The sequence below is a fragment of the Thalassophryne amazonica genome, chromosome 10 (genome assembly GCF_902500255.1).
Source record: "Thalassophryne amazonica chromosome 10, fThaAma1.1, whole genome shotgun sequence".
Taxonomy (NCBI): Eukaryota; Metazoa; Chordata; class Actinopteri; order Batrachoidiformes; family Batrachoididae; genus Thalassophryne; species Thalassophryne amazonica.
In genome coordinates, this window is record NC_047112.1 from 87,636,563 (window position 1) to 87,663,074 (window position 26,512).

Genomic DNA, 26,512 nt, shown 5'->3' on the forward strand with positions numbered 1-26,512 from the left:
ATATATATATATATATATATATATATATGTATATATAATAGCTATTTGAGGTTTTCACGTATCCCATAATCCCTTGCGTGCCAGAGAGTTGCTGCAGTCAAAACAACATAGAGAATCCACACAATGACAATTGTAAATGAATATTATACTACAAAAATGTCATTTTTTATGCTTTTCATCACGTTAATAAGAGACTGCTGCATGATACCCTGAAAACTTGCTAAAACAATTATAACAAAAAAATCTGTGTCTCCTACGTGTAATCTGTGTGGAATTTAATAAGCGCAAACCGAATTTCAGACATATTATATATATATTAGTCTGGAACAAAGAGGACAAACAGTGTTGTAAAGAACAATAATCAAGACGTTAAAGAGCAAACTTCACTTTCCCCAGAACGACATGATCAGGAAGCGATTGTAGCTCCACACTGAAAATAACGGAGAGACAGCCTGTGATTCTCGCATGTTTACATAAAACAAACACAATAACAACATCTATAAACCCAGAGAATATATTCACGAGAGTTTTGGGCACAATATAAAAATAGTTTTATGTTGCAATGTTAATGGTGTTGTCTGTGTGCAGCGGTTAAAGTGAACCGTGATCAGAGCGTATCAATGCAGTTCTCAGTGTTACTGAGATCTCGCAGCGCAGCGACCTCTCCAAGGTTTTGCGGGATTTGAAACCTGAAAAGCCTCAGTATAATAAATTATTAACCTGGGTAGCTCGGTCTGTACGGGATTATCAGAACAAGGTGTTGACAGTACAGAACGAGCATCAGCGAGGTCCATGCGAAAAACACAGAAGTATCAAACATCTCTGTCTGACATTTTCCTGTACAGACCTTGCGCTCGGTTAATAATCTTTTATTATCAACTCATATTTTATAAGGCCCCATAAAAAACATTTGTTTATCATCCCCGCCTGCATGCCGAAATTGGCCTGTTAGGTGGCAAGTGTGCTTTGGTCGAACACGGCAAAAGTCTACCGAGCCGGGCCAACAATGGAGGTAGCTTGGACACTAAGTACAATGGTGGCAAGGTTCCTTAGGGAGTTGTATCTCTGTGTTGGCACAATTTATTCCATGTGCCTTCTGGCAAACTGTAGCTGAATTTCACATCTTGTATTGAAGAAATTCCCTATCTCTTGTTGTACTTGTGAAAGATAAAATAAATAAATAAATAAAATTCAAATATAGAAAAAAAATCTGCCCTTCCTCATCACTTTTTTTCTGATGTCAAAGATGATAAACAATGTTTTTGTTTTGTCTTTTTAAATGAGGAATAATTACTGTGACTAAAGAAACCTAATTATAAAGTTAGTGTTATTTGGGAGATTTTATATATGTCTTAAATTATATATATATATATATATATATATATATATATATATATATATATATATATATATATATATATATATATATATATATATATATATATATATATATATATATATATATATATATATATATAAAGAGAGAGAGTATTTTCATTTGGGGGAATTTCAGATAGATTAGAGTAGATTTATCCACAAGGATTGTGGTAGTTTTACTTTATTAAGACACAGATTCAAAAAAATAACATGACAAAAATACTGAAATATTGAAGATTTCATCCGGTATCAAAAGCACAGCACCAGTGCATGCTCCCAGACCTGACTTCAGCATGCCTAAAATTTTAAAAAGTATTGAAATCTGGTGTAGCTAAAACTTATATACATACAACCCCTGGCAAAAATTATGGAATCACCGGCCTCGGAGGATGTTCATTCAGTTGTTTAATTTTGTAGAAAAAAAGCAGATCACAGACATGACACAAAACTAAAGTCATTTCAAATGGCAACTTTCTGGCTTTAAGAAACACTATAAGAAATCAAGAAAAAAAAGATTGTGGCAGTCAGTAACAGTTACTTTTTTAGACCAAGCAGAGGAAAAAAATATGGAATCACTCAATTCTGAGGAAAAAATTATGGAATCACCCTGTAAATTTTCATCCCCAAAACTAACACCTGCATCAAATCAGATCTGCTCGTTAGTCTGCATCTAAAAAGGAGTGAACACACCTTGGAGAGCTGTTGCACCAAGTGGACTGACATGAATCATAGCTCCAACACGAGAGATGTCAATTGAAACAAAGGAGAGGATTATCAAACTCTTAAAAGAGAGTAAATCATCATGCAATGTTGCAAAAGATGTTGGTTGTTCACAGTCAGCTGTGTCTAAACTCTGGACCAAATACAAACAACATGGGAAGGTTGTTAAAGGCAAACATACTGGTAGACCAAGGAAGACATCAAAGCGTCAAGACAGAAAGCAATATGTCTCAAAAATCGAAAAATGTACAACAAAACAAATGAGGAACGAATGGGAGGAAACGAGTCAACGTCTGTGACCGAACTGTAAGAAACTGCCTAAAGGAAATGGGATTTACATACAGAAAAGCTAAACGAAAGGCATCATTAACACCTAAACAGAAAAAAACAAGGTTACAATGGGCTAAGGAAAAGCAATTGTGGACTGTGGATGACATGGATGAAAGTCATATTCAGTGATGAATCTCGAATCTGCATTGGGCAAGGTGATGATGCTGGAACTTTTGTTTGGTGCCTTTCCAATGAGATTTATAAAGATGACTGCCTGAAGAGAACATGTAAATTTCCACAGTCATTGATGATATGGGGCTGCATGTTAGGTAAAGGCACTCATCATCAATAAATGCACATGTTGATATTTTGGACAATTGAAAGGATGTTTGGGGATGATGAAATCATTTTTCAAGATGATAATGCATCTTGCCATAGAGCAAAAACTGCAAAAACATTCCTTGCAAAAAGACACATAGGGTCAATGTCAATGAGCAGATCTGATTTGATGCAGGTGTTAATTTGGGGGATGAAAATTTACAGGGTGATTCCATAATTTTTTCCTCAGAATTGAGTGATTCCATATTTTTTTCCTCTGCTTGGTCTAAAAAAGTAACCGTTACTGACTGCCACAATCTTTTTTTCTTGATTTCTTATAGTGTTTCTTAAAGCCAGAAAGTTGCCATTTGAAATTACTTTAGTTTTGTGTCATGTCTGTGATCTGCTTTTTTTCTACAAAATTAAACAACTGAATGAACATCCTCTGAGGCCGGTGATTCCATAATTTTTGCCAGGGGTTGTATAAATAAGTAAAATGTGTGATTGCTTTTCACCTTTAAAAATACATAATTTGCTTTGGCAGTCTTCCATGATTTATTAAAATAAATTCATGTTTTTGTTTAAAGATTACTGATAATGTGCACACATGGTGTTATTTTTTAAGATTGAAAATTAGACTTAACACGATAACTGATGAGTTTCTCAAATGAAATTGTTTTTATTTTATTTTTATTTTTAATGTACATTTGATTTGGCTGAGACTAGACAGAATGTTTGGACATTCTAAATTTCTTCCCGTCCATATTTTAAAGTTTGTGAAAAACACCCCATCGTCAACGAGTAATCCTAAATGGTCCAAATGAAACTAACAAAATGACTGAAAAGTTTTTCTCTCAGAGGTTATGTGGGCGTGTCAGTGGACATGCCTCACAGAGGAAACAAAAGACCAAATACAGTGTGCACTTTCATGAACTACTGTCACATCAAAAGCTGTTTAACATGTACACACAGGGAACTGTGAGACTTTGATCATTTCTAATGAAAGCATAATTCTTTAAATGTAGTTGGTCAATAAAAAATGATTGTGCACAATATGACCTTTTCAATATTGAGTCATGTTCAGTCTTTTAGTTTCTAATTAGATTACATTAGATTAGATAGAACTTTATTGATACCTTGGGAAGATTCCCTCAGGTTCCAGCAGCACTGTGTAGCAGCACACAGGGTAAGAAGCACACAGAGTATCAAAAGGCTATGTTGCGCTATTCCTCTTGGTAGTGTTACATCACAGCTGCTTACACAGTGTGTTCAACTGATTTGGTTTCCAAATTATTATTTTTTTTCCATTCAGCTTGCTCTTTAACTGTTGTGATGTTTTGTTCACTTGTGATTCCTTCAGTTAAAATAGGTGTCACGTAATCCCTTCTGATGTGTCTCTGTCGGACTGAATGTGATGTACCTGTTCCCAGGACAAGCCTCCACTGTGTTGGCTGACATTGCAGAGGAAGGTTCTCCTGATTCTCCAGAGCTGTTGGAGGTTCCACCTCCCCTACCTAAAAACACCCATTCTAAACATGGCTTTCCAGGTCCTACTCCAGAAAAGCCTGCCAGGTCTTCATCTGTCAATCTGGATGTCTTCAACCCTACAAATGTTCAAAGCAAAAGTATGACCTTCACTGATGCCAGGCTGTTCCTGTCCACTGACACTTTACTTTAACTTTAATATTTCCCTACCAGGTGCAGAAAACGCCGCTGACTTTTCACAGCCACATTTTGAGGATGTGGGTTCACATGCCTCTTCTCCAGCTCATCCAGTAGTAGACTGGGGGAATGCTGACTATGAGCTTGATTGTCAAGATGGACAGAACCCTCAGACATTCTTCAGCAATGGGCTACAAGGAGCAGAGGTTCATGGAATGTCAACATTAGGAAAGGAATACCAAGATAATCGACAACCAAACTCCTTCTTCCCTGTTAATCAGGATCTCCAAATACAGCCAGGGTGTGACACGAGTTCTATTCTTTAAATATTTTTAATGTTAACATTTATGTGTGATTATAAAAATCATGCATCATAGAACCTAATTGTGAGTCCTGTCTGGTCATCCTTATCTGTATGTCCTATTCAGGCTCCAAGTAGACGAAGATATGTGTGATAGTTCCGGAAATGTCTACGAGGACGTCACTTCGGCTGCTGCCAAAAAGAAAACTGCCAAGAAACGCAAAGGACCACCAAAGAGTAAGGCACCATTATGAATCCTCATAACTTTCTGACATGTTACCTAAACAGGTACAGAAATCACACCAAATCAAAGCATTGGGTGTGTATAAATAATACAAAGTCATATTAAATGAAACTGCACTGGTCAGCAGGGCAACTAATGCCGAGGTGGTGAAGGAGAAAGCTAGGAAAGTGCTGAGTGTGACATCTGGACAGAGTAAGAAAGACCAGAACACTTGGTGATGGAATGAGGAAGTGCAGAAAGCATAACGAGGAAAAAGTTGATGAAAAAGAATTAGGATATTTTGAGATAGGAGGCAAGTAGACATGAGTACAATGAGATATGGGGCAATGGGAAAAGAGAGCTGGCAAATTAAAAGGTGTACAACAAGTTGTAAGTGACATTAGACACCAAGGAAGCAGAAAGAAAAGCATGTGCCGTGATTTGTCACTGAGTGGAACTGAGCTCAAAAGGATGTGCAGCAGTTTGGAGTGACAAAGGATGCAGATGGAAATGTACTGACAAGCAAGGAGAGTGTGTTCAGATGGTGGAGGTAGCACTTTGAGGAGATGATGAATAAAGAACACGAGAAGGTGAGATAGTGGAATAATGTGGAGAGAGTGATTCAGGAAATGCAACAGATTAGTAAGGATGACGAGTGGAAAGGTGGTTGGCCCAAATGGCCACATGCAGATGTTTAGGAGTGATGGCAATGGCATTCCTAACGTGACTGTTTAACAATTAATTTATGTGCTAGTGCATGTACAGAAAGGGTGCTAACAGTAGCCTTTCTATTAATATTACTACTTTTTTAAGTATTGTCTATGAAATAAAACACTGTGATTCCACTTCATTCACTTGTGATGTATCAGCACACCACCAGGGGGCAAATAAAAAGGAATGATGCAAAACATTCATTTTGATTTGGTAATGTAATGAAGCCCCATTCAGCACAGCATGATTCTTCCATTTGATACGACCTATGGGACAGTGTTTCAAAATACAGGTGTTGCAAAGGTTTTGAAACATTCTTAACAGTGTTATGAGTTTTCCATCAGTAACTATAAAAATACAGAAGAAAAGTTCTGACAACATCCTCAGCCCCACGTTCTACTCATTCTTAAATTAGGGAATAATCCTGTTGTGTCTGACGATTTGCGGACATTCATGCTGGATTTTACGGTCACAAACTGAGTTTTAGGTAAAACGGATATATCTTTTTACCGCAGCAACAGCGTCTTCATGCCAATCTGCAAAATTCTGTGAGCAGACCCACAGATTTCTCCAGCTCATCAGCTGCACTGAGTTAAATCCATGGTAAATCCATCAATCAATCCAGTTAAATCCCTTAAGGCAATGCATTCGGCATCATTGTCGCTGCACAAGTTTCTGTTGCTCTCTCATGGTCAGAAATCTCATACGATTAACTAATCAGATTTGCGGAACAAATGTAATTGGATTGGAATCATGGTTTTACTTTTCTGTTCTATTGCATATTTCGTCCTGTATTTGCCCACATAGTGGGCATCATGTATCTGGTTTTTGCTAGGTTTTTAGCTGGTGCTCATGTGAAAGCAGGCAGCTATTTCTAATTTTCCATAATCCATCCAGCTTCCACTAACCATCCAGCAGGTGGGAGTCTGGAGATGTCTGTGGGGTATTACATGGGCAAAAGAAAGTTGCTTTGGGGATTGATTTGGTGCATCAATATTAACCACGAACTAAAAACTTCATCTTTATCTATGAAGGTCGGCTGAAAAGTTCTGCCTCCAATGCAATTATTTCAATAATTTCATTAATTATTTAGACACCAAATGGCTTTCGCCTACAATTTCAGGCATGTGTAGAATCGCCTTTGACATAACACATGTGCACAGTATTCAGTAAAGAATGGCGCCATACACAGATGTGCATTAAACAAAGTGCAATGATTGAGTTCCTCGTGGCGGAAGGTTGTGCACCCATGAACTTCATCGAAGAATGGGTGTTGTCTTTGGAGATGCCTGTGTGGATGTCAGTACAGTCAGGAAATGGGCAAGAAGTTTGAAGGGTGAAAATCCAGACGCGACGAGCTTGCATGATCAGGCCTATAGTGGGTGCCTCATAATGGCGACAGATGCACAGCATCAAGTGTAGGTGCAATGACACAGTCATCACAGAATTGTTTGAACACGGCAACACTGTCAAATCTGACCAATATGCGGACACTTTGCAAAAGCTGCATGTACACCCAAAGTGGGTTCTTCCTGGAAAAGATGCAATTGTTCAGCATGACAATACTCATCCACGTGAGTCAACACATGCTGGATTCACTACATCGGCTCAAATTTTACCACACCCACCACACAGTCCGGATTTCATGCCCTATGATTTTTTTTCTCCCTAAGCTGATACAAAACGTGAAGGGACACTATTAGACAAATGATGCAGGGGTGCAAGCAGCTGTGTGTCACTTTTACCAAGACACTGATTTCTTCACCAACAGGATGCAAAAATATATCTGGCAATAGCATAAGTGTGTGGAAAAGGAAGGTGAAGTAGAAAAGTCATGGAAAACATTCCAAGCTTTAAAATGATATGTGATTCAAATGAGTATCTTGATTTTATTGAAATAATTGTGTAGGAGGCAAAACTTTTCAGCCGACTCTTGTACTATTAATATGGTAAGCATGGTTAGGTAGTAACAGATTACATGAATATGGGATGTATTCGGACACGTAAATGTAATCAAACCAAAACACACTGGAAAAATGTGTAATAACATGAAAGTTACAGTACTTTATTACAGATTACTTGATTACACAGCAATAGTAGCAGTCGTTACTAATCTGTTCAAAGATAAAAAATCTACAAAATATCTGATTGCAGTTAGATGTTTATAGAAATGGATTCAAATTGTTTTGATGATGTAATGATGTGTGTGTGTGTGTGTGTGTGTGTGTGTGTGTGTGTGTGTGTGTGTGTGTGTGTGTGTGTGTGTGTGTGTGTGTGTGTGTGTGTGTGTGTGTGTGTGTGTGTGTATACCATGCATCCGGAAACTATTCATAGCGCACATTTTGTTATGTTACAGCCTTATGCCAAAATGGAGTAACTACATTTACTCCATTTACTCCCACAAAATTCCACTGACAACACCCCATAATGACATTTTTTTTTCAAAATTTTTGCAAATTTAAAAAAAAATGAAAACTAAGAAATCACATGTACGTAAGTATTCACACCCTTTGTTCAATGCTTTGTTGATGCACCTTTGGTAGCAATGACAGCCTCAGGTCTTCTTGACTATGGTGTCACAAGCTTGGTTCACCTATCTTTGGGCAGTTTTGCCCATTCCTCTTTGCAGCACCTCTCAAGCTCCATCAGGTTGGACGGGGGAGCTTTGGTGCACAGCCATTTTCAGATCTCTCCAGAGAGGTTCAATCAGATTCAGGTCTGGGCTCTGGCTGGGCCACTCAAGGACATTCACAGAGTTGTCCTGTAGCCACTCCTTTGATATCTTGGCTGTGTGCCTAGGGTCATTGTCGTGCTAAAAGATGAACCGTCGCCCCAGTCTAAGGTCAAGAGTGCCCTGGAGCAGGTTTTCATCCAGGATGTCTCTGTACATTGCTCCATTCATCTTTCCCTCAATCCTAACTAGTCTCCCAGTTCCTGCCTCTGAAAAACATCCCCACAGCATGATGCTGCCACCACGCTTCACTGTAGGGATGGTGCCTGGTGTCCTCCAAACATGACGCCCGGCATTCACGGCAAAGAGTTCAATCTTTGTCTCATCAGACCAGAGAATTTTATTTCTCATGGACTGAGAGTCCTTCAGGTGCCTTTTGGCAAACTTTAGGCTGGCTACAATGTGCCTTTTACTAAGGAGTCTGGTCCATCTGGTCACTCTACCATACAGGCATGATTGGTGGATTGCTGCAGAAATGGTTGTCCTTCTGGAAGGTTCTCCTCTCTCCACAGAGGAATGCTGGAGCTCTGACAGAGTGACCATTGGGTTCTTGGTCACCTTCTTCCCTGATCGCTCAGTTTAGACAGGCGGCCAGCTCTAGGAAGAGTCTTGGTGGATCTGAGCTTCTTCAATGTATGGATCATGGAGCCAACTGTGCTCACTGGGACCTTCAAAGCAGCAGAAATGTTTCTGTACCCTTCCCTACATTTGTGCCTCGAGACAGTCCTGTCTCAGAGGTCTAAAGACAATTCCTTTGACTTTATGCTTGGTCTGTGCGCTGACATGCACTGTCAACTGTGGGACCTTATATGTAGACAGGTGTGTGCCTTTCCAAATCATGTCCAATCAACTGAATTTACCCCAGGTGGACTCCAATTAAGCGTTAGAATCACCTCAAGGATGATCAGTGGAAACAGGATGCACCTGACCTCAACTTTGAGTTCTGGCAAATACTGTGAATACTTATGTACATGTGATTCCTTTTCTTTTTTAATAAATTTGCAAAAATCAAAAAAAAAAAATGTTTCTTCACATTGTCATTATGGCGTATTGTGTGTAGAATTTTGAGGAAAAAAATGAATTTCATCCATTTTGGAATAAGGCTGTAACATAACAAAATGTGGAAAAAATGAAGCTCTGTGAATACTTTCTGGATGCACTGTATGCTACAGTAAACGTTTTGGAGTGAAGAACACATTCTGCATGTCTCCTTTCAGCATCCAGAGCCCTGCTTGTTTTGGTGTACCAATATTTTGTTGTGAGAGCAGAAATGTGGTTACAAACAAGCAGTATTAGGACTGCGCCACAATTTTAAAAAATTGTACGACACAGCAATTTACCAGGAGGTGACAAAATGGTAAACTAAAATGTATACAACATTATGAAAAGAATGTTAACAGCTTTTGTGTTCATACTAATAATTAGTCAAAATTTTCATCTTGATTTCACTTAAAACATGCATTTCTAATATACATAATTTATGTATTCTTGCTATTTTCTGAACTAAAATAGAAAAGGAAAGAAATATTTACAACTTTCAATGTCGAACTTTATCTAATTTGAATGTAATTTTTTTTTTTATTGTTCATAGGAAATATATATTTTAAAACAAGATTTTATTATTTTATTACTTGCATTCTTTGTGATTAATATAAAAACTGGAAGAGTCAACTATGAAAATAATTAGTTGTAGCACTACCTAATGTGATCATAATTGTTAAAAAAAATGTGATCTACATCAAACCAATAATCAGTATGCTATTTGTCATTTTAATACATCCACTGCATGAAATTGTGATAAATGGAAATATTACACTCATACGTAGAATCAGAAAATTCAGTTCCAATCATCTTTGATGTAAACAAAAAATGTTGCATTTATAACTATATTAACATCTTGTGAATTGCATCAGAAACTGAGTAGTATATTGCCACATGCTTTCATCTTTCTTTATAGTGTAATTTGATTTAAAATAAAACTATTTCACTGCTCTGTTTTTAAATCACAGATCCATACACTGAGGGATCACATGACAAAGTAAGTATCTTTCTTTGAATTTAGTGTTATCAAATGTGAACATCTGTTTGAAGAAGTGTTGAAGATTCAAATGATCTGTCAACACTATATATATATATATATATATATATATATATATATATATATATATATATATATATATATATATATATATATATATATATATATATATATATATATATATATATATATATTCTACACACAATACCCCATAATAACAATGTGCATTTTTTTAAGAGTTTTGCAAATTTATTAAAAATAAAAAAAAAGAAATCACAAGTATTCATAGTCTTTGCAATGAAGCTCAAAATTGAGCTCAGGTGCATCCTGTTTCCACTGATCATCTTTGAGATGTTTCTACAGCTTAATTGGAGTCCACCTGGGGTAAATTCAGTTGATTGGACATGATTTGGAAAGACACACACCTGTCTACATATAAGGTCCAAGCATGAAGAAAAGGAATTGTCTGTAGACCTCCGAGACAGGACTGTCTGGGGAAGGGTACAGAAATATTTCTACTGCTTTGAAGGTCCCAATGAGCACAGTGGCCTCCATCATCCATAAATGGAACAAGTTTGGATCCATGAGGACTTTTCCTAGAGCTAGCCGCACATCTAAACTTAGCGATTGGTGGGGAAGGGCCTTAGTCAGGTAGGTGATCGAGAACCTGATGGTCACTCTGTCAGAGCTCCAGCATTCCTCTGTGGAGAGAGGAGAACCTTCCAGGGGGACAACCATCTCTAGAGTAATCCACCAATCAGGCCTGAGTGGCCAGACAGAAGTCACTCCTTAGTAAAAGGCACATGGCAGCCCACCTGGAGTTTGTCAAAAGGCACCTGAAACATTCTCAGACCATCAGAAACAAAATTCTCTGGTCTGATGAGACAAAGATTGCACTCTTTGGCGTGAATGCCAAGGCGTCATGTTTGGGAAACCAGGAACCATCCCTACAGCGAAGCATGGTGGTAACAGCATCACACTGTGGGGATGTGTTTCAGCGGCAAGAACTATTTGTGATGACCAACACGTTTGTTTCATGGCAGGTGCACCACCAGCACCCCAATGTTATTGACAGTAAAGTCAGGCTTATAAGTGTACTGAACCTGAATCAAATTGTGTGCAGATATTGAAACTTAGCTTTGCTATCTTGAGTAGTACAGTGGCATGTTAATAGTGCACCTGTCTCATATCAACAAAGTCAGAGATTCAAAGTGATTTTGTGCTTTTATTTTTTATTTTATTTTTTTTCCTGGAAAACATGTCACTCATCATGAGTCCATTGATCATTTGTGACTATGTCACATAAAGACACGTCAAACGACACTGCGGTACACATGGAATGTGGAGTATAACCTAATACATGGGTACAACACCTGTGGGGAAAAAAATCTATGAGGAAATTTCCTTCACATTAACACAGATATTGGACTTTATTTTTTCTGATGTTTCTAACAGTGACTTCATATCTCTTTCTTGTTGTTTACAGAATGAAGACAAACACAAGACGGACTGGTTCAGCAAGTAATTCAGAATTTCATGTCTGAGTCCTCTTTTCTTATTCGCGATACTTTTAGTGTCTCGCCGTTGTTCTCAGAATCTCTTTTGGTGTGATTTCAAATTATTTTGTTTGTTCAAAGGAATGAGAATAAAACCACCCCAGAGGTGACTGATGACAAAGAGCTGAAAAAGAAAGAGAAGCAACGGCTGGAAAAGGAAAAGAAGGAGCAAAAAGAGCAAAAGGAGAGAGAGAAAAAAGAACAGAAGGAGAGGGAGAAGAGGGAGAATGAGATGCAGAAAAAATTCAAAGTGAGTTCTTGTCTTTCTGGTGGTATGGAAGGTGAAACGGCGGAGGGGTGTGGCGTATGTTTTGGCGTACAAAGCAGTCGGGATTCATTCCTGTTGGTGGAGTAGTTGAGCTGCAGCGTGTGCAGCCTCCGGTGGAATCTGTGTAAACACTGTCTGCATTGTTTCTCAAAGTTCTGACACACTGCAGTCTTTCTCCAGCAATCCTCTCCTACGGTGAGGACGTGATTTATATTTTAACATGTGAAATCTGAGATCTGAAAGATCTGTTCATGCAGAGTTAAAGCATCTCGACTCCACACTTTTGACAGATCCATCAGAATTGTATTTCAACTCCAGGTTAGAAAAGTCAAGTCATGATTATTGCATCACATATTCATATATATATATATATATATATATATATATACACACGAGGTCTATTAGAAAAGTATCCGACCTTTTTATTTTTTGCAAAAACCTGATGGATTTGAATCACGTGTGCTTGCATGAGCCAACCTTGAACCTTCGTGCGCATGCGTGAACTTTTTCACCCCTGTCGATTGCGTCATTTCCTGGTAATTAGCCTTTGTGTGGGACTTGTGTTGTGCGCTCGGCGGATTTTCATTTCAAGGAAAAAGACGGAACGACTGGAGCAGCGCCGCATCAAATTTTGCCAGAAACTGGGCGACAGCCAAGTGGAAACCATTCGGAAGATTCAGACGGTTTTCGGTGACGATGGTATGAGCATCACACAGATTAAGGAGCGGTACAACCGGTTTAAAGACGGCCACACAATGGTGGAGAGCGAGCCACGCTCCGGTCGGCCATCAACATGCTGAAATGACCAGATCATTCCAAAGTGAACGCTGTGGTGATGCGGGACCGTCGTGTGACTCTCCGAGAAATTGCGGAAGAGGTGGACATCAGCACTTTTTCGGTACATTCCACTGTGACAGAAGATTTGGCCATGAAAAGAGTGACGGTGAAATTCATGCTGCTGCTGACGGTGGTGCAAAAGCGCCTTCGTGTTGAAGTCTCACAGGACATGCTGTGACATGCCCACCTCTTCCACAATTTTTAGTCACACGACTGAAAAGTCACCGAAAGCCGTCTCAAGGCGCTTCACACAATTCACAACAACACAAATTAATCTAAAATCAAAATTAAAAGCAAGAAAAGCACAATAAAAAGATAAAACACAAAAGAATAAAAGGAAATTACAAAGCAAACACAAATTAAATTAATGATAAGACAGTCTAAAAAAGTGGGTCTTCAGTCTTGATTTAAAAGTCTCCACCGTGTCAGACTGCTGAATAATAGCAGGTAGAGCGTTCCAAAGAGTCGGACAACGGTAGGAGAAGGCTCTATACCCCACAGACGTCTTGTTCATCCTCGGAACACACAGAAGCCCTGCGCCCTGCGAACGCAAGGGCCTCACAGGTACGTAGGGCTTAACCAAGTCCGCCACGTAGGAAGGTGCCAGTCCATGAACAATTTTATAAACCAACAATAAAACTTTAAAATCCAATCTGGCAGAAACCGGTAGCCAATGAAGGGATGCGTCTGAATCTTCCAAATGGTGTCCACCTGGAGGTTTCTCACAGTTTCTGGAAAAAAATTGATGCAGCAAAGCTCCAAATCGTTCATACATTTATTCGCAATAAAAAAACGACGAGAGGGTGGACCAGTGCTCACACAAAGCCTGCTCACAGGCGAATGATGCAACCGACAGGTGTGAAAAAACTCACACATGTGCACAAAGGTTCAAGCTTGGCTGATGCAGTCACACGTGATTCAAATCCATATGATTTCTGAAAAAAATAAAAAGGTCCGATACTTTTCTAACAGACCTTGTATATATCCGTGGTAAATTCACATGCAGATCCACCTCGGATTTGCTGTTGCCACCCTCAGTGCAAAAAGATACTTTATTTCAGACACCAGGTCCATACTGAGAAATCACGCAAAATAACTACAACATATCAAGAAAAAAAAAATCTATTAATTACCAGTGGTATATAATGTGGAACGCCAGTGTTCCCATAGCAATGATTTGTACATAACGGTCTGTAGTTTTTATCTTAGGTACACTTCAACTATGAGAGACAGAATGTAACAAATAATCCAGAAAATCATATTGTATGATTTTTAAATAATTAATTTGCATTTTATTGCATAAAATAAGTATTTGACCCCCTACCAACCAGTAAGAATTCTGCCTCTCACAGACCTGTTAATATTTCTTTAAGAAGCCCTCTTATTCTGTACTCTTTACCTGTATTAATTGCACCTGTTCGAACTTGTTACCTGTATAAAAGACGCCTGTTCACACACTCAATCAATCACACTCCAACCTGTCCACCATAGCCAAGACCAAAGAGCTGTCTAAGGACACCAGGGACAAAACTGTAGACCTGCACAAGGCTGGGATGGACTACAGGACAACAGGCAAGCAGCTTGGTGGAAGACAACAACGGTTATGATTATTTATTAGAAAGTGGAAGAAACACAAGATGAATGTCACTCTCCCTTGGTCTGGGATACCATGCAAGATCTCACTTTGTGGGGTAAGGATGATTCTGAGAAAGCTCAGAACTACACAGGAGGACCTGGTCAATGACCTAAAGAGAGCTGGGACCACAGTCACAAAGATTACATTAGTAACACATGATGCTGTCATGGTTTAAAATCCTGCAGGGCAGCAAGTTCCCCCTGCTCAAGCCAGCACATGTCCAGGCCCGTTTGAAGTTCACCAGTGACCATCTGGATGATCCAGAGGAGGCATGGGAGAAGGTCATGTGGTCAGATGAGACCAAAATAGAGCTTTTTGGAATCGACTCCAGTTACCATGTTTAGAGGATGAGAACAACCCCAAGAAAACCATCCTAACCGTGAAGCATGGGGGTAGAAACATCATACTCTGGGGGTGCTCTTCTGCAAAGGGGACAGGACAACTGCACCATATTGAATGGAAGATGGATGGGGTCATGTATTGCGAGATTTTGGCAAACAACCTCCTTCCCTCAGTAAGAGGATTGAAGATGGGTCATGGCTGGGTCTTCCAGCATGACAATGACCCCAAACACACAGCCAGGGCAACTAAGGAGGGGCTCCGTAAGAAGCATTTCAAGGTCCTGGAGTAGCCTGGTCAGTCTCCAGACCTGAACTTAATAGAAAATCTTTGGAGGGAGCTGAAACTCCAATCTGAAAGATTTGGAGAAGATCTGTATGGAGGAGTGGACCAAAATCCCTGTTGTGTGTGAAAACTTGGTCAAGAACTACAGGAAACGTCTGACCTCTGTAATGGCAGACAAATCCCAGACAGCAAATAGATCCGGGCCAGATGTAGTCCAACATCTGGTACCAATCCTGAAAACAGATCCGGTCCAGACAGTTTTTGCACCCTGGCCCAGATCCGGCATGGCTCCGCTTTACAGTTCTGGAACAGATCCGGACCAGATCTGAACTGGATCCGCAAAACACCAACAGTTTACAGACCATGTCTGGCACGGATCTGGGACAGATGTGATCTGCATCACAGCACCGTGGCAGGAACATGGGGCATAACGATAAGCAATTTTATCTGCACTCTGTAGAAATTGATCCATTAGCGGTTGTAAACTCTGTATTCTGTAATCGTGATCGTCACTGAGGCTTTTTTAGATGCTTATTGCGAAGCGGTTTGTTTCTTTACGACAATCAAGTTTTATAAGTCCAGGGACACTGATCTGTGTGTTATAGATCTATATATATATATATATATATATATATATATATATATATATATATATAAATCAGTTTCCTAGGATCCACGGAACTTACACCTGTAAAACTTGTTCCTGCCACGGTGCTGTGATGCGGTCCACAGAGCGCGGAGGCTTCGCGCATCACGACGGAGTCGCTGATGGAGCAAGACAAAGAACGCCTCCGTTTTGGAGTGTCAGAGGACAAGTTGGGACATGCCCAGCTCTCCACAATTTATCTTATACTCACTCGACTGGTAAGCCACTGAAAGCCGAGATAGGCATGTCCCAAATTTTCATTATCGGATTATCTTTTCAGATAACTTTGAAAACCATTATTGGACTAATTATCTTCCGATAAATTTTTGTCCGACAATTTTTAGACCGTTAACGTGGTAAACAAAGCTGAATAGCTACAAACGTTTATAAAATTTAAAATCAGTTGAGCACCTACTTGTTAAAAGTTTTGTAGCAGAAGTGCAGTTCTACTCTCTGCAAAAAGAGGAGAGCTACTTCTAGAAGAAACCACTCTATCCTCTGCAAGCAAAGGAGAACTGGTCACAAAACAAAAAACTCATTTCTTTTAACCCCATACTGATATGACGACAATATCACCCAAGTCATCCAGAGGCATATATTTTTAACTTATCGTTCACATTTTAACCAAACTAATTTCGGACAAGTTATTTAAATTAACATCACGTGTGAAGTTTTATAAAGTGAAAATATCAGATATATGTTTTAGTTTTAAAGTAATGCGCTAATTTTTAAGGTTTTAGTGGGGACGTGCTGTGTCCAGGTGCATTATGGGTATAGGATAAGCTCAGTACGTTCACGACATGAAAAATGTATTTGAGACACTCTGATCAGGCTCCACGGATAACAGCATTAAACTCTAGTGCCTAAAACTCTTGTGAAAATATCTTCTGGGTTTATAGACGTTATTGTGTTTGCGTTTATTAAATTCCACGCATCTTAAACGTAGCAGAGTAGCAGCAGACACAGATTATCTGGAATTTTGTTTTGGCAAGTCTCTACTGCCATCTACTGGCCAGTAGTGTTCATGGCAGTATTCAAACTGAAGCTGGGCTGATATTTTCAAACACTATACTTGGTTACAGCTCAGCTGTACCACAGAACTGCACGGTGTAAAAGTTCAGAGCGCATGATTTATGTTCTCACACACATTGTACGCTCAGAAACCACAAGTCGGACTCATGTTTCCAGAAGCAAAACATAAACAGAAGCTTTTTTCTCAAACTTAATTTATAAAAACTCTCGATGGGAGACATCAAAGTTTAAAAACAAAACAAAAACATTACAAGACAGGTCTGCGGTGTTTGCACAGACACAGTGCGAGAGGTGGTCGTGAGATGTTAAATGCAGCTCGTTACTCCTTATTAACCTGAAACTCGGTGCAATCCAATAAATTCTCACACCAATGAAAAATCAACTGAAAAAGGGCCAAAACTACTGGCACCAGTAGATCATGGCAGTGTTCTATTTATTTTGACACCGGTTATATCAAACTGTTATCTAATTACAACTTGGCTTTTTTTTTTTTTTTTTGAAAATGCCTTTTTTAACAAATAAAAAATGTAATATTTTACAAAAGCACATTTATCTGTAAACACCAACATACGATACACCTCACATTAACGTGTTGGTTTACATAACCAATCAGTGTTATGAGAGTTGAGCTTTATGGCTCCTCTCAGCTGCATTTGTGCTGGAAGCCATGTAGTAAACAGGATCTTCCAGCAGGGGGGCAGGACAATCAAAGACAGAAGTACTGACTCATTGTTTGGGTCTGTGGTCACCTCTGACGCTTTCAGAAGCGATCGTGGTGTTAAACTCAAAATCAGCTTGTTAGTAGTTGCAAGTGTACCAGAGACAATACTGGAATTTATCGGTTATCTGTAACTTCCGATACGTTTTTGGGAGGTTTACTGTTTTAACTTTATCATTTTTTGGTTATCTGTGCTCACCAATGTGTGTGTGTGTATATATATATATATATATATATATATATATATATATATATATATATATATATATATATATATATATATATATACGAGGTCTGTCCATAAAGTATCGTACCTTTTTATTTTTTTCAAAAACTATATGGATTTCATTCATATGTTTTTACGTCAGACATGCTTGAACCCTCGTGCGCATGCATGAGTTTTTCCACGCCTGTCAGTGACGTCATTCGCCTGTGAGCACGCCTTGTGGAAGGAGTGGTCCCGCCCCCTCGTCGGATTTTCATTGTCTGGAAATGGCGGAATGAAAAGGACTTTTTTTCCATCAGAATTTTTTCAGAAGCTGTTAGAGACTGGCACCTGGAAACCATTCGAAAAATTTATCTGGCTTTCAGTGAAAATTTTACGGGCTTCACAGAGAATAAGGACTTTAACTACAGGTTTAAGGACCCCTTTAAAGACGGTCGGTGCGCCGCGCTGCGAGCTGCGACGTTGCGGCACAAACCACTGGATCATTTCTAAGCTGATGGCTCTGTGGATACGAGACCGTCGTGTGCTCTTTCTCTGGTTATCACAAGACCTGGACATCAGCCATTTTCCCGCAGATTTCACTTTTAACAAGAGATTTTGTCATGGAAAGCCGCGCAGAGGCTTCGCGCGTCACGACCGATTCGCTGATGAAGCGAGACAAAGGAACACCTCCGTTTCGGAGTGTTAGAGGACAAGTTGGGACATGTCTATCTCAGCTTTCAGTGCTTACCAGTTGAGTGAGTATAAAAGAACTTGTGGAGAGCAGTTTATTGCCTTTGTGAGTTGAGATAAGAAACAGCCAATGTTCCCCAGGCTGCAAAAAAATTCCTCTGGAAGAAAACAGTCGGGCAGTTTGACCTTCAGGCTTGATAAGCCTGTAATGTTATGGTTTGAGCAGTGAAAAACACTTTTTAACAGTTCCACTTGCACAGCCAAATCCCAATTATGAATTAAGAATATTCCCAATTATGAATTAAGAATATTCACCAGCCTCATCTGCTCCAAGATGTCCAATTCTGAGTTCAAGAGTCATCGCAGTCTGAGAATGCACTGCCTTGCCAACCTCGTTAATCATGACGGACAAGCGAGAGGCCGTGGTTCTTGATGCCGCCGTCTTGCCAATTTTCCGGTAGATCAGGGCAGCACATAAGCCAAAAAAGTACCAGCCCTGCTACCATAAGACCAAAAATGAATAAATCCTCAACGTCCTCAACGGAGAAAGGCACCAAGCATGCCACACGCCAGGAACTCCAGGAGTTGAGAACATAGCCCGCAGGATACGTTCCATCTGGGCAGGTAGGATCCCCTGGTCCTGACCTTCTTGTAGAAAAGATGGTGTCAATAGCGTTCAGAGACCAGCTGATCAATTCCATGGTTAATCCAATAGTAGTCCAGTAGAACCAGTACCAAATATAATTTGAGGAATTCACAGTCTGGTGAAGTAGGGACTTGAAGATTAAAAGCAGAGAACAGAGATAAGGGAGAGTGGTGGATATGCGACCGCCCTCGTCGGAGTCCCAAGCTGAACTGGTGATTTGTGCAGTTTATAGCTCATGCGATATAGCACATGCGAGTGGTAATATGGTTCAAAAATATTGGCCAATGAGCTATCCAGTATTATATAGAGTTCAGTGCACAGAATGCTTGATCACCATAACCCTTGACCTAAAACATCACAGTGCACATCCTTCATGCCTTCATGAGCATCACCAGCATCTGTTAACTTAGCAGATGTGTCATCATCCACGGACTTGTTTTAAATTCTTTATCCCTTTATTTTGTCATGTTGAAGAAATGGCTGGACAGGCTACAATAAACATAACTCATGCACAGACAACTGTGGGTATGGAAACTGTAGAGCAGTTTTTTGAGTATTTTACGACATTCTCAATAATGTATTTACTTCATACTGAGCACCAGATGCTGGATCCGAGTTGATTGGATGTCATCTAATTAGCTTCCACAAATTACCATATTTTCAAGACTATAAGTTGCACCAGAGTCTTAGTCACATCTATCCAAAAATGTGTTGTGAAGAGTAAAAAACATAAATAAGTCACATTTATTTTTTAAATATGTCGCTGCCACTTCATGCAGTAACAAACAAAATGAATTGCAATGTAATTAAACATTTTAAAACTTGGTGCACTGTTTATTGATAGCATCAATACTGATCAGAAGCTAACAAGCTAATTATTGTTATTGTACAAGGCACAAAGAAATCGAGTAAAACACTTATTTTGGCCACAGAACAAACTGTATTTACACTCAACAAAAATATAAACGCAACACTTTTGGTTTTGCTCCCATTTCGTATGAGATGAACTCAAAGATCTAAAACTTTTTCCACATACACAGTATCACCATTTCCCTCAAATATTGTTCACAAACCAGTCTAAATCTGTGATAGTGAGCACTTCTCCTTTGCTGAGATAATCCATCCCACCTCACAGGTGTGCCATATCAAGATACTGATTAGACACCATGATTAGTGCACAGGTGTGCCTTAGACTGTCCACAATAAAAGGCCACTCTGAAAGGTGCAGTTTTATCACACAGCACAATGCCACAGATGTTGCAAGATTTGAGGGAGCGTGCAATTGGCATGCTGACAGCAGGAATGTCAGCCAGAGCTGTTGCTCGTGTACTGAATGTTCATTTCTCTACCATAAGCCGTCTCCAAAGGCGTTTCAGAGAATTTGGCAGTACATCCAACCAGCCTCACAACCGCAGACCACATGTAACCACACCAGCCCAGGACCTCCACATCCAGCATGTTCACCTCCAAGATCGTCTGAGACCAGCCACTCGGACAGCTGCTGAAACAATCGGTTTACATAACCAAAGAATTTCTGCACAAACTGTCAGAAACCGTCTCAGGGTCTGCATGCTCGTCGTCCTCATCGGGGTCTCGACCTGACTCCAGTTCGTTGTCGTAACCGACTTGAGTGGGCAAATGCTTACATTCGCTAGCGTTTGGCACGTTGGAGAGGTGTTCTCTTCACGGATGAATCCCGGTTCACACTGTTCAGGGCAGATGGCAGACAGCGTGTGTGGTGTCGTGTGGGTGAGCGGTTTTCTGATGTCAATGTTGTGGATCGAGTGGCCCATGGTGGCGGTGGGGTTATGGTATGGGCAGGCATCTGTTATGGACGAAGAATACAGGTGCATTTTATTGATGGCAATTTGAATGCACAGAGATACCGTGACGAGATCCTGAGGCCCATTGTTGTGCCAACATCCAAGAACATCACCTCATGTTGCAGCAGGATAATGCACGGCCCCATGTTGCAAGGATCTGTACACAATTCTTGGAAGCTGAAAATGTCCCAGTTCTTGCATGGCCGGCATACTCACCGGACATGTCACCCATTGAGCATGTTTGGGATGCTCTGGACCGGCGTATATGACAGCGTGTACCAGTTCCTGCCAATATCCAGCAACTTCGCACAGCCATTGAAGAGGACTGGACCAACATTCCACAGGTCACAATTGACAACCTGATCAACTCTATGCGAAGGAGATGTGTTGCACTGCATGAGACAAATGGTGGTCACACCAGATACTGACTGGTATCCCCCCCCAATAAAACAAAACTGCACCTTTCAGTGGCCTTTTATTGTGGGCAGTCTAAGGCACACCTGTGCACTAATCATGGTGTCTAATCAGCATCTTGATATGGCACACCTGTGAGGTGGGATGGATTATCTCAGCAAAGGAGAAGTGCTCACTATCACAGATTTAGACTGGTTTGTGAACAATATTTGAGGGAAATGGTGATATTGTGTATGTGGAAAAAGTTTTAGATCTTTGAGTTCATCTCATACAAAATGGGAGCAAAACCAAAAGTGTTGCGTTTATATTTTTGTTGAGTGTATTTACAAGGCCAACACTGCATTAGTAATCAGAAGCTAACAAGCTAAGTGTTGTTCTTGTAAAAGGCATAAATTGGGAGTAAACTGCTTCTTGGCAACACTGAACAGACGATCACAGGTGACATATATGTTCAGTATAACTAAATGTTTGAAAATGTATTTACTTATAATGAAATAACTTATCTGAGATTTGATGTTCTGACCTCCAGTTGCTGTTTTTGTTGTTTCACAAGCGAGTTTTATGCTGAGTAATATGAAAGTTTTCAGTCTGAGAGCATGCTTTGTTAAATTTTCTCCTCCGTGACACAGAACATCTCTCAATCTGATCCTCTTCTCCTTCTTCTACTACTTTTTCTGCTCCTTCTTCTTCGTTTTACAGTGGTTGTCATCCACCTTAATAGTGTTTTACTCCCATCTTCTGTTCTGGAGTGTGAATCACAGTCCTGACTATAAAGGAGCAGCTTGTCAAGCGTGTAGAATGTGCCATCTTGTGGCCATAGATGACTATGCAATTTTTTTTATGCAAGTCCATTCATAATATAAGTTGCAGGACCTTCAAAAAAATAAAAATAAGCTGGGAGTTACAGTACAGAAAATACAGTAAATTAAAATCTGTCCATAGGATAGGAGGTAGATAACCAACACTGAGGTCCAAATCTAAGTGTGTGGTTCATGCGGTCTGTGTTCTTGGGCAATACACTTCACCTGCATCGTTCCAGTTCACCCAGCTGTGAATGGGTACCAGCCTTGGCTGGGAAAGTAACCTGTAATGAACTGGCGTCCTATTCAGGGGGAGTCGTATACTCTCATCTGCTTCATGCTTCCAGGGATAAGCTATGGTCTGATAGGCCTCAGGACCTGTTTAGGACTTATATCATGTACACATATTGTAAGTGCAACATGCTATCACTGTTTGTGTGTGTGAACATAAAGAATATGTGCTTTAAAATTGCTTTTTTGTTTAGATCACAGGACAGGAGGATGCAATTTACCAGGCAAAAGTAACTGTCACAAACAAGGGACGAAAGAACGATCTACCCGTTCAGAGTGGCGAGATCGTCAGCATTATCCGAACGACTAACTGTCCCAAAGGGAAGTGGTTGGCGAGGGACAGCAGCAATAACTGTGAGTGTGACGAGACACAACATACATGTTTCTGCCACCAAATCAGACTGTTTCCAGTAGCGGTCACATGATGTACTGTGGTATTCGAGTGTGGATTCTGACATGTTGTAGATGGGTATATCTCTGTGGATCATGTGGAGCTGGACATCAAGGAAATGCTGGAACTGGGAAAGAAAGCAGCACATACCCGCAAGGCCAGCACAAAAGCTATTGAGACGGACATCACCAGCACGGGCAGCAGGTACAGATGCAGCATGGGAAAGAAAAACGTCACTGTCACCATTCTTTCATAACAGATTTCTAACAGTTTTTCTTGTTCTCAGAATTTCTAATCATTACCCACTGTCCACCGGCAGCTGTAAGTCTTCTCCTTTTCACATGTTGAATTTTATTTTTTTATTAGGTAAATAAACTGTAGTGTGACATTGATGTTGTGTTCAGTCACAGATGACAGTGAGGAATGGACCGGTGATGATGAGGAACACATGTCTTCACCTACTGAAACGACAGATCATCTGAATCCACCGTGAGTCATCTTTGCCTCTATCTACCTTATGTGCACTATAACATATACCTTATAAATCCATCTTCAAAATAAGTCTGTCTATGTAAATGCAACACTTTCGTTTTTGGTCCCATTCTTCATGAGCTGAACTCAAAGATTTAGAACATTTTCTATACACACAAAAGACCTATTTCTCTCAAATATTATTCACAAATCTGTCTAAATCTGTGTTCGTGTGTACTTCTCCTTTTCTGAGATAATCCATCCCACCTCACAGGTGTGGCATATCAGGATGCTGGTTAGACAGCATGATTATTGCACAGGTGTGCCTTAGGCTGGCCACAGTAAAAGGCACACACCTGTCTACATATAGGGTCCCACAGTTGACAGTGCATGTCAGAGCACAAATCAAGCATGAAGTCAAAGGAATTGTCTGTAGACCTCTGAAACAGGATTGTCTCAAGGCACAAATCTGGGGAAGGGTACAGAAACAGTTCTACTGCTTTGAAGGTCCCAATGAGCACAGTGGCCTCCATCATCTGTAAATGGAAGAAGTTCAGATCCACCAGGACTCATCCTAGACCTGGCTGTCCGTCTAAACTGAGCAATCCGGGGAGAAGGGCCTTAGTCACCGAGGTGACCAAGAACACGATGGTTACTTTGTCAGAGCTTTGTCAGCATTTCTCTGTGGACAGAGGAAGACCTTCAAGAAGGACAACCATCTCTGCAGCAATCCACCAATCAGACCTGTATGGTAGAGTGGCCAGATGGAAGCCACTCCTTAGTAAAAGGCACATGGCAGCCCACCTGGAGTTTACCAAAAGGCACCTGAAGGACTCTCAGACCATGAGAAATAAAATTCTCTGGTCTGATGAGACGGAGATTGAACTCTTTGGCGTGAATACCAGGGGTCATGCTTGGAGGAAACCAGGCACCATCCCTATAGTTCATCATGATGGTGGCAGCATCATGCTGTGGGGATGTTTTTTAGCAGCAGGAACTGGGAGACTAGTCAGGATTGAGGGAACGATGAATGCAGCAATGTACAGAGACATCCTGGATGAAAACCTGCTCCAGAGCACTCTTGACCTCAGACTGTGGTGACGGTCCATCTTTCAGCAGGACAGTGACCCTAAGCACACAGCCAAGATATCAAAGGAGTGGCTTCAGGACAACTCTGTGAATGTCCTTGAGTGACCCAGCCAGAGCCCAGACCTGAATCTGGCTGAACATCTCTGGAGAGACCTGAAAATGGCTGTGCACCGACCCTCCCCATCCAACCTGATGGAGCTTGAGGGGTGCTGCAAAGAGGAATGGGCAAAACTGCCCAAAGATAGGTGCACCAAGCTCAAGAAGACTTGAGTCTGTAATCGTTGCCAAAGGGAAAGGGTGTGAATACCTATATACATGTGATTTCTTAGCTTTTAATATATTTGCAACAATTTTAAAAAAAAATGAAATGGCTGTGCACTGACACTCCCCATCCAACCTGATGGAGCTTGACAGGTGCTGTGGGTGTGAATGTTTATTTGTCTATATGTGGCCCTGCAACAGACTGGCATGAGGACGGGATGTGAGGGTTACATTTCTTACTCTGTTGCTACTGCGACTCAACCCTGGATAAGCAGGGCAAAATGGATGGATGCATATTTTTATTCAACATTTGATTCCTATGTTTATTGTTGAGCAAATCCTTGCTCACTAACTAGGTGTAATTGTTTGGACAGTATAATTTGTTTGTTTATGTGCTGATATTCACAGTATTTTTTTATGTTTTTCTTCATATTAATTTTGGCTTTAATTTCTTTTCTTCAGCACCAGAGACACCAGAGACACAAGGCCACGCTCCATGCCAGAAATGGGTAAGAACCCAACATGAGCCACTTTATCAAAAAGTATTTAATCTCAGAAAACTGACAAAAAAAAAAAAATGACACAAGACATGATTTAAGTGTAGACTTGCAGCTTTAATTGAATGAATGAATGAATGAATTTATTTGGCACACAGTCTCAACAACAACAAAAAAAACCTGATACACAAAACAATTCCACAGTGACGTGTGACCAAAAGGGGGTGAGCCGAAGCAAAGCTTATAAACACCCACCCCTTATATACATACATACTCATTACCAACCCCCAGAGCAAGCACACAGGCGACAGTGGTAAGGAAAAACTCCTCTGATGTATTGAGGAAGAAACCTCAAGCAGACCAGACTTCAAGGGGTGTCCCTCTGCTTGGGCACAAACATATTTAACACAACACAAAGTCAAATCCCATCATCCTAAAATAATTAACACTATGTACCCACCAGTGAAGCATCAGCTTATTTATCCCAATCCTTTCTCCCCCACTACCAATTATTGCATATGCCCCAAATATGTATATAATTCAAGGGGTTTAATTGAAATGTCACATTAAGCGTTTAGGAATTACAACCATTTTTATACACAGTCCCTCCATTTCAGACACCAAAAGCAATTAGACTAATAATTACTGTTACTGTCAGATTTCCTTAGACAAGATAGATACATGAACATTTCCAAGTCACGGAATATGTCTTGTACTTAATCTATATTAATCATTAAGGAATTCAAACAGCATGGCAAATCTGTCTGGAGGAGGCAGAGTGGCCGTGCAAGAAAGAGATGAGTGAGGCCTCTGTGGCTGTGATCTGAGAAACTGTGCAAAGTGCATCTTTTGTCTGTTACATCACCAGTTGGGGGAGTATCTCACTGGATTCTGGCAACTTGCAACCAGCATCCACGAGGGATGTTGTGAAATGTTGCAAAACTTTCACAGGGGTTCACCAGGCCCTAATATGAGTTGCAGATCGTCACTCACGTGTCATCTGATTATTAAACTATTCAAAAAAATTGTGAGACAAAGTTCCTCGCCAAGTAGTCACACAAGTGTCACAAATCCCTCTGAATGTAGTCTCCATGACCGTGTGCGATATGTGAAGCAAGCTTTTATAAGATCTGGGAGGAACAGCACTTCTAGAAATGGCTGAGCACATTCAGCAGCCTCTGCTGCATTCAGCTCTCAGGCTTCATTCATTTATTTTATTTTTATTGAGGACCACATTGGTAAAACATTTAAGAATCCGATTTA

At 40.3% G+C, this 26,512-nt stretch overlaps 1 protein-coding gene across 4 annotated transcripts in view; it reads left to right on the plus strand.

The window, feature by feature from the left end:
- Positions 1-26,512, plus strand: part of LOC117519131 (titin) — a 54,142-nt gene that overhangs the window by 12,260 nt on the left and 15,370 nt on the right. For 3 of the 4 annotated variants that reach the window (XM_034180433.1, XM_034180432.1, XM_034180434.1), the window contains exons 4-14: positions 4,116-4,310; positions 4,384-4,648; positions 4,776-4,885; positions 10,323-10,351; positions 11,838-11,872; positions 11,989-12,157; positions 22,735-22,894; positions 23,006-23,135; positions 23,218-23,252; positions 23,336-23,420; positions 25,215-25,261. In XM_034180433.1, coding sequence (XP_034036324.1) covers positions 4,116-4,310; positions 4,384-4,648; positions 4,776-4,885; positions 10,323-10,351; positions 11,838-11,872; positions 11,989-12,157; positions 22,735-22,894; positions 23,006-23,135; positions 23,218-23,252; positions 23,336-23,420; positions 25,215-25,261 — 1,260 coding nt within the window. The remainder of the gene's footprint in view (positions 1-4,115; positions 4,311-4,383; positions 4,649-4,775; positions 4,886-10,322; positions 10,352-11,837; positions 11,873-11,988; positions 12,158-22,734; positions 22,895-23,005; positions 23,136-23,217; positions 23,253-23,335; positions 23,421-25,214; positions 25,262-26,512) is intronic. The other variant, XM_034180435.1, reaches the window with a different exon arrangement.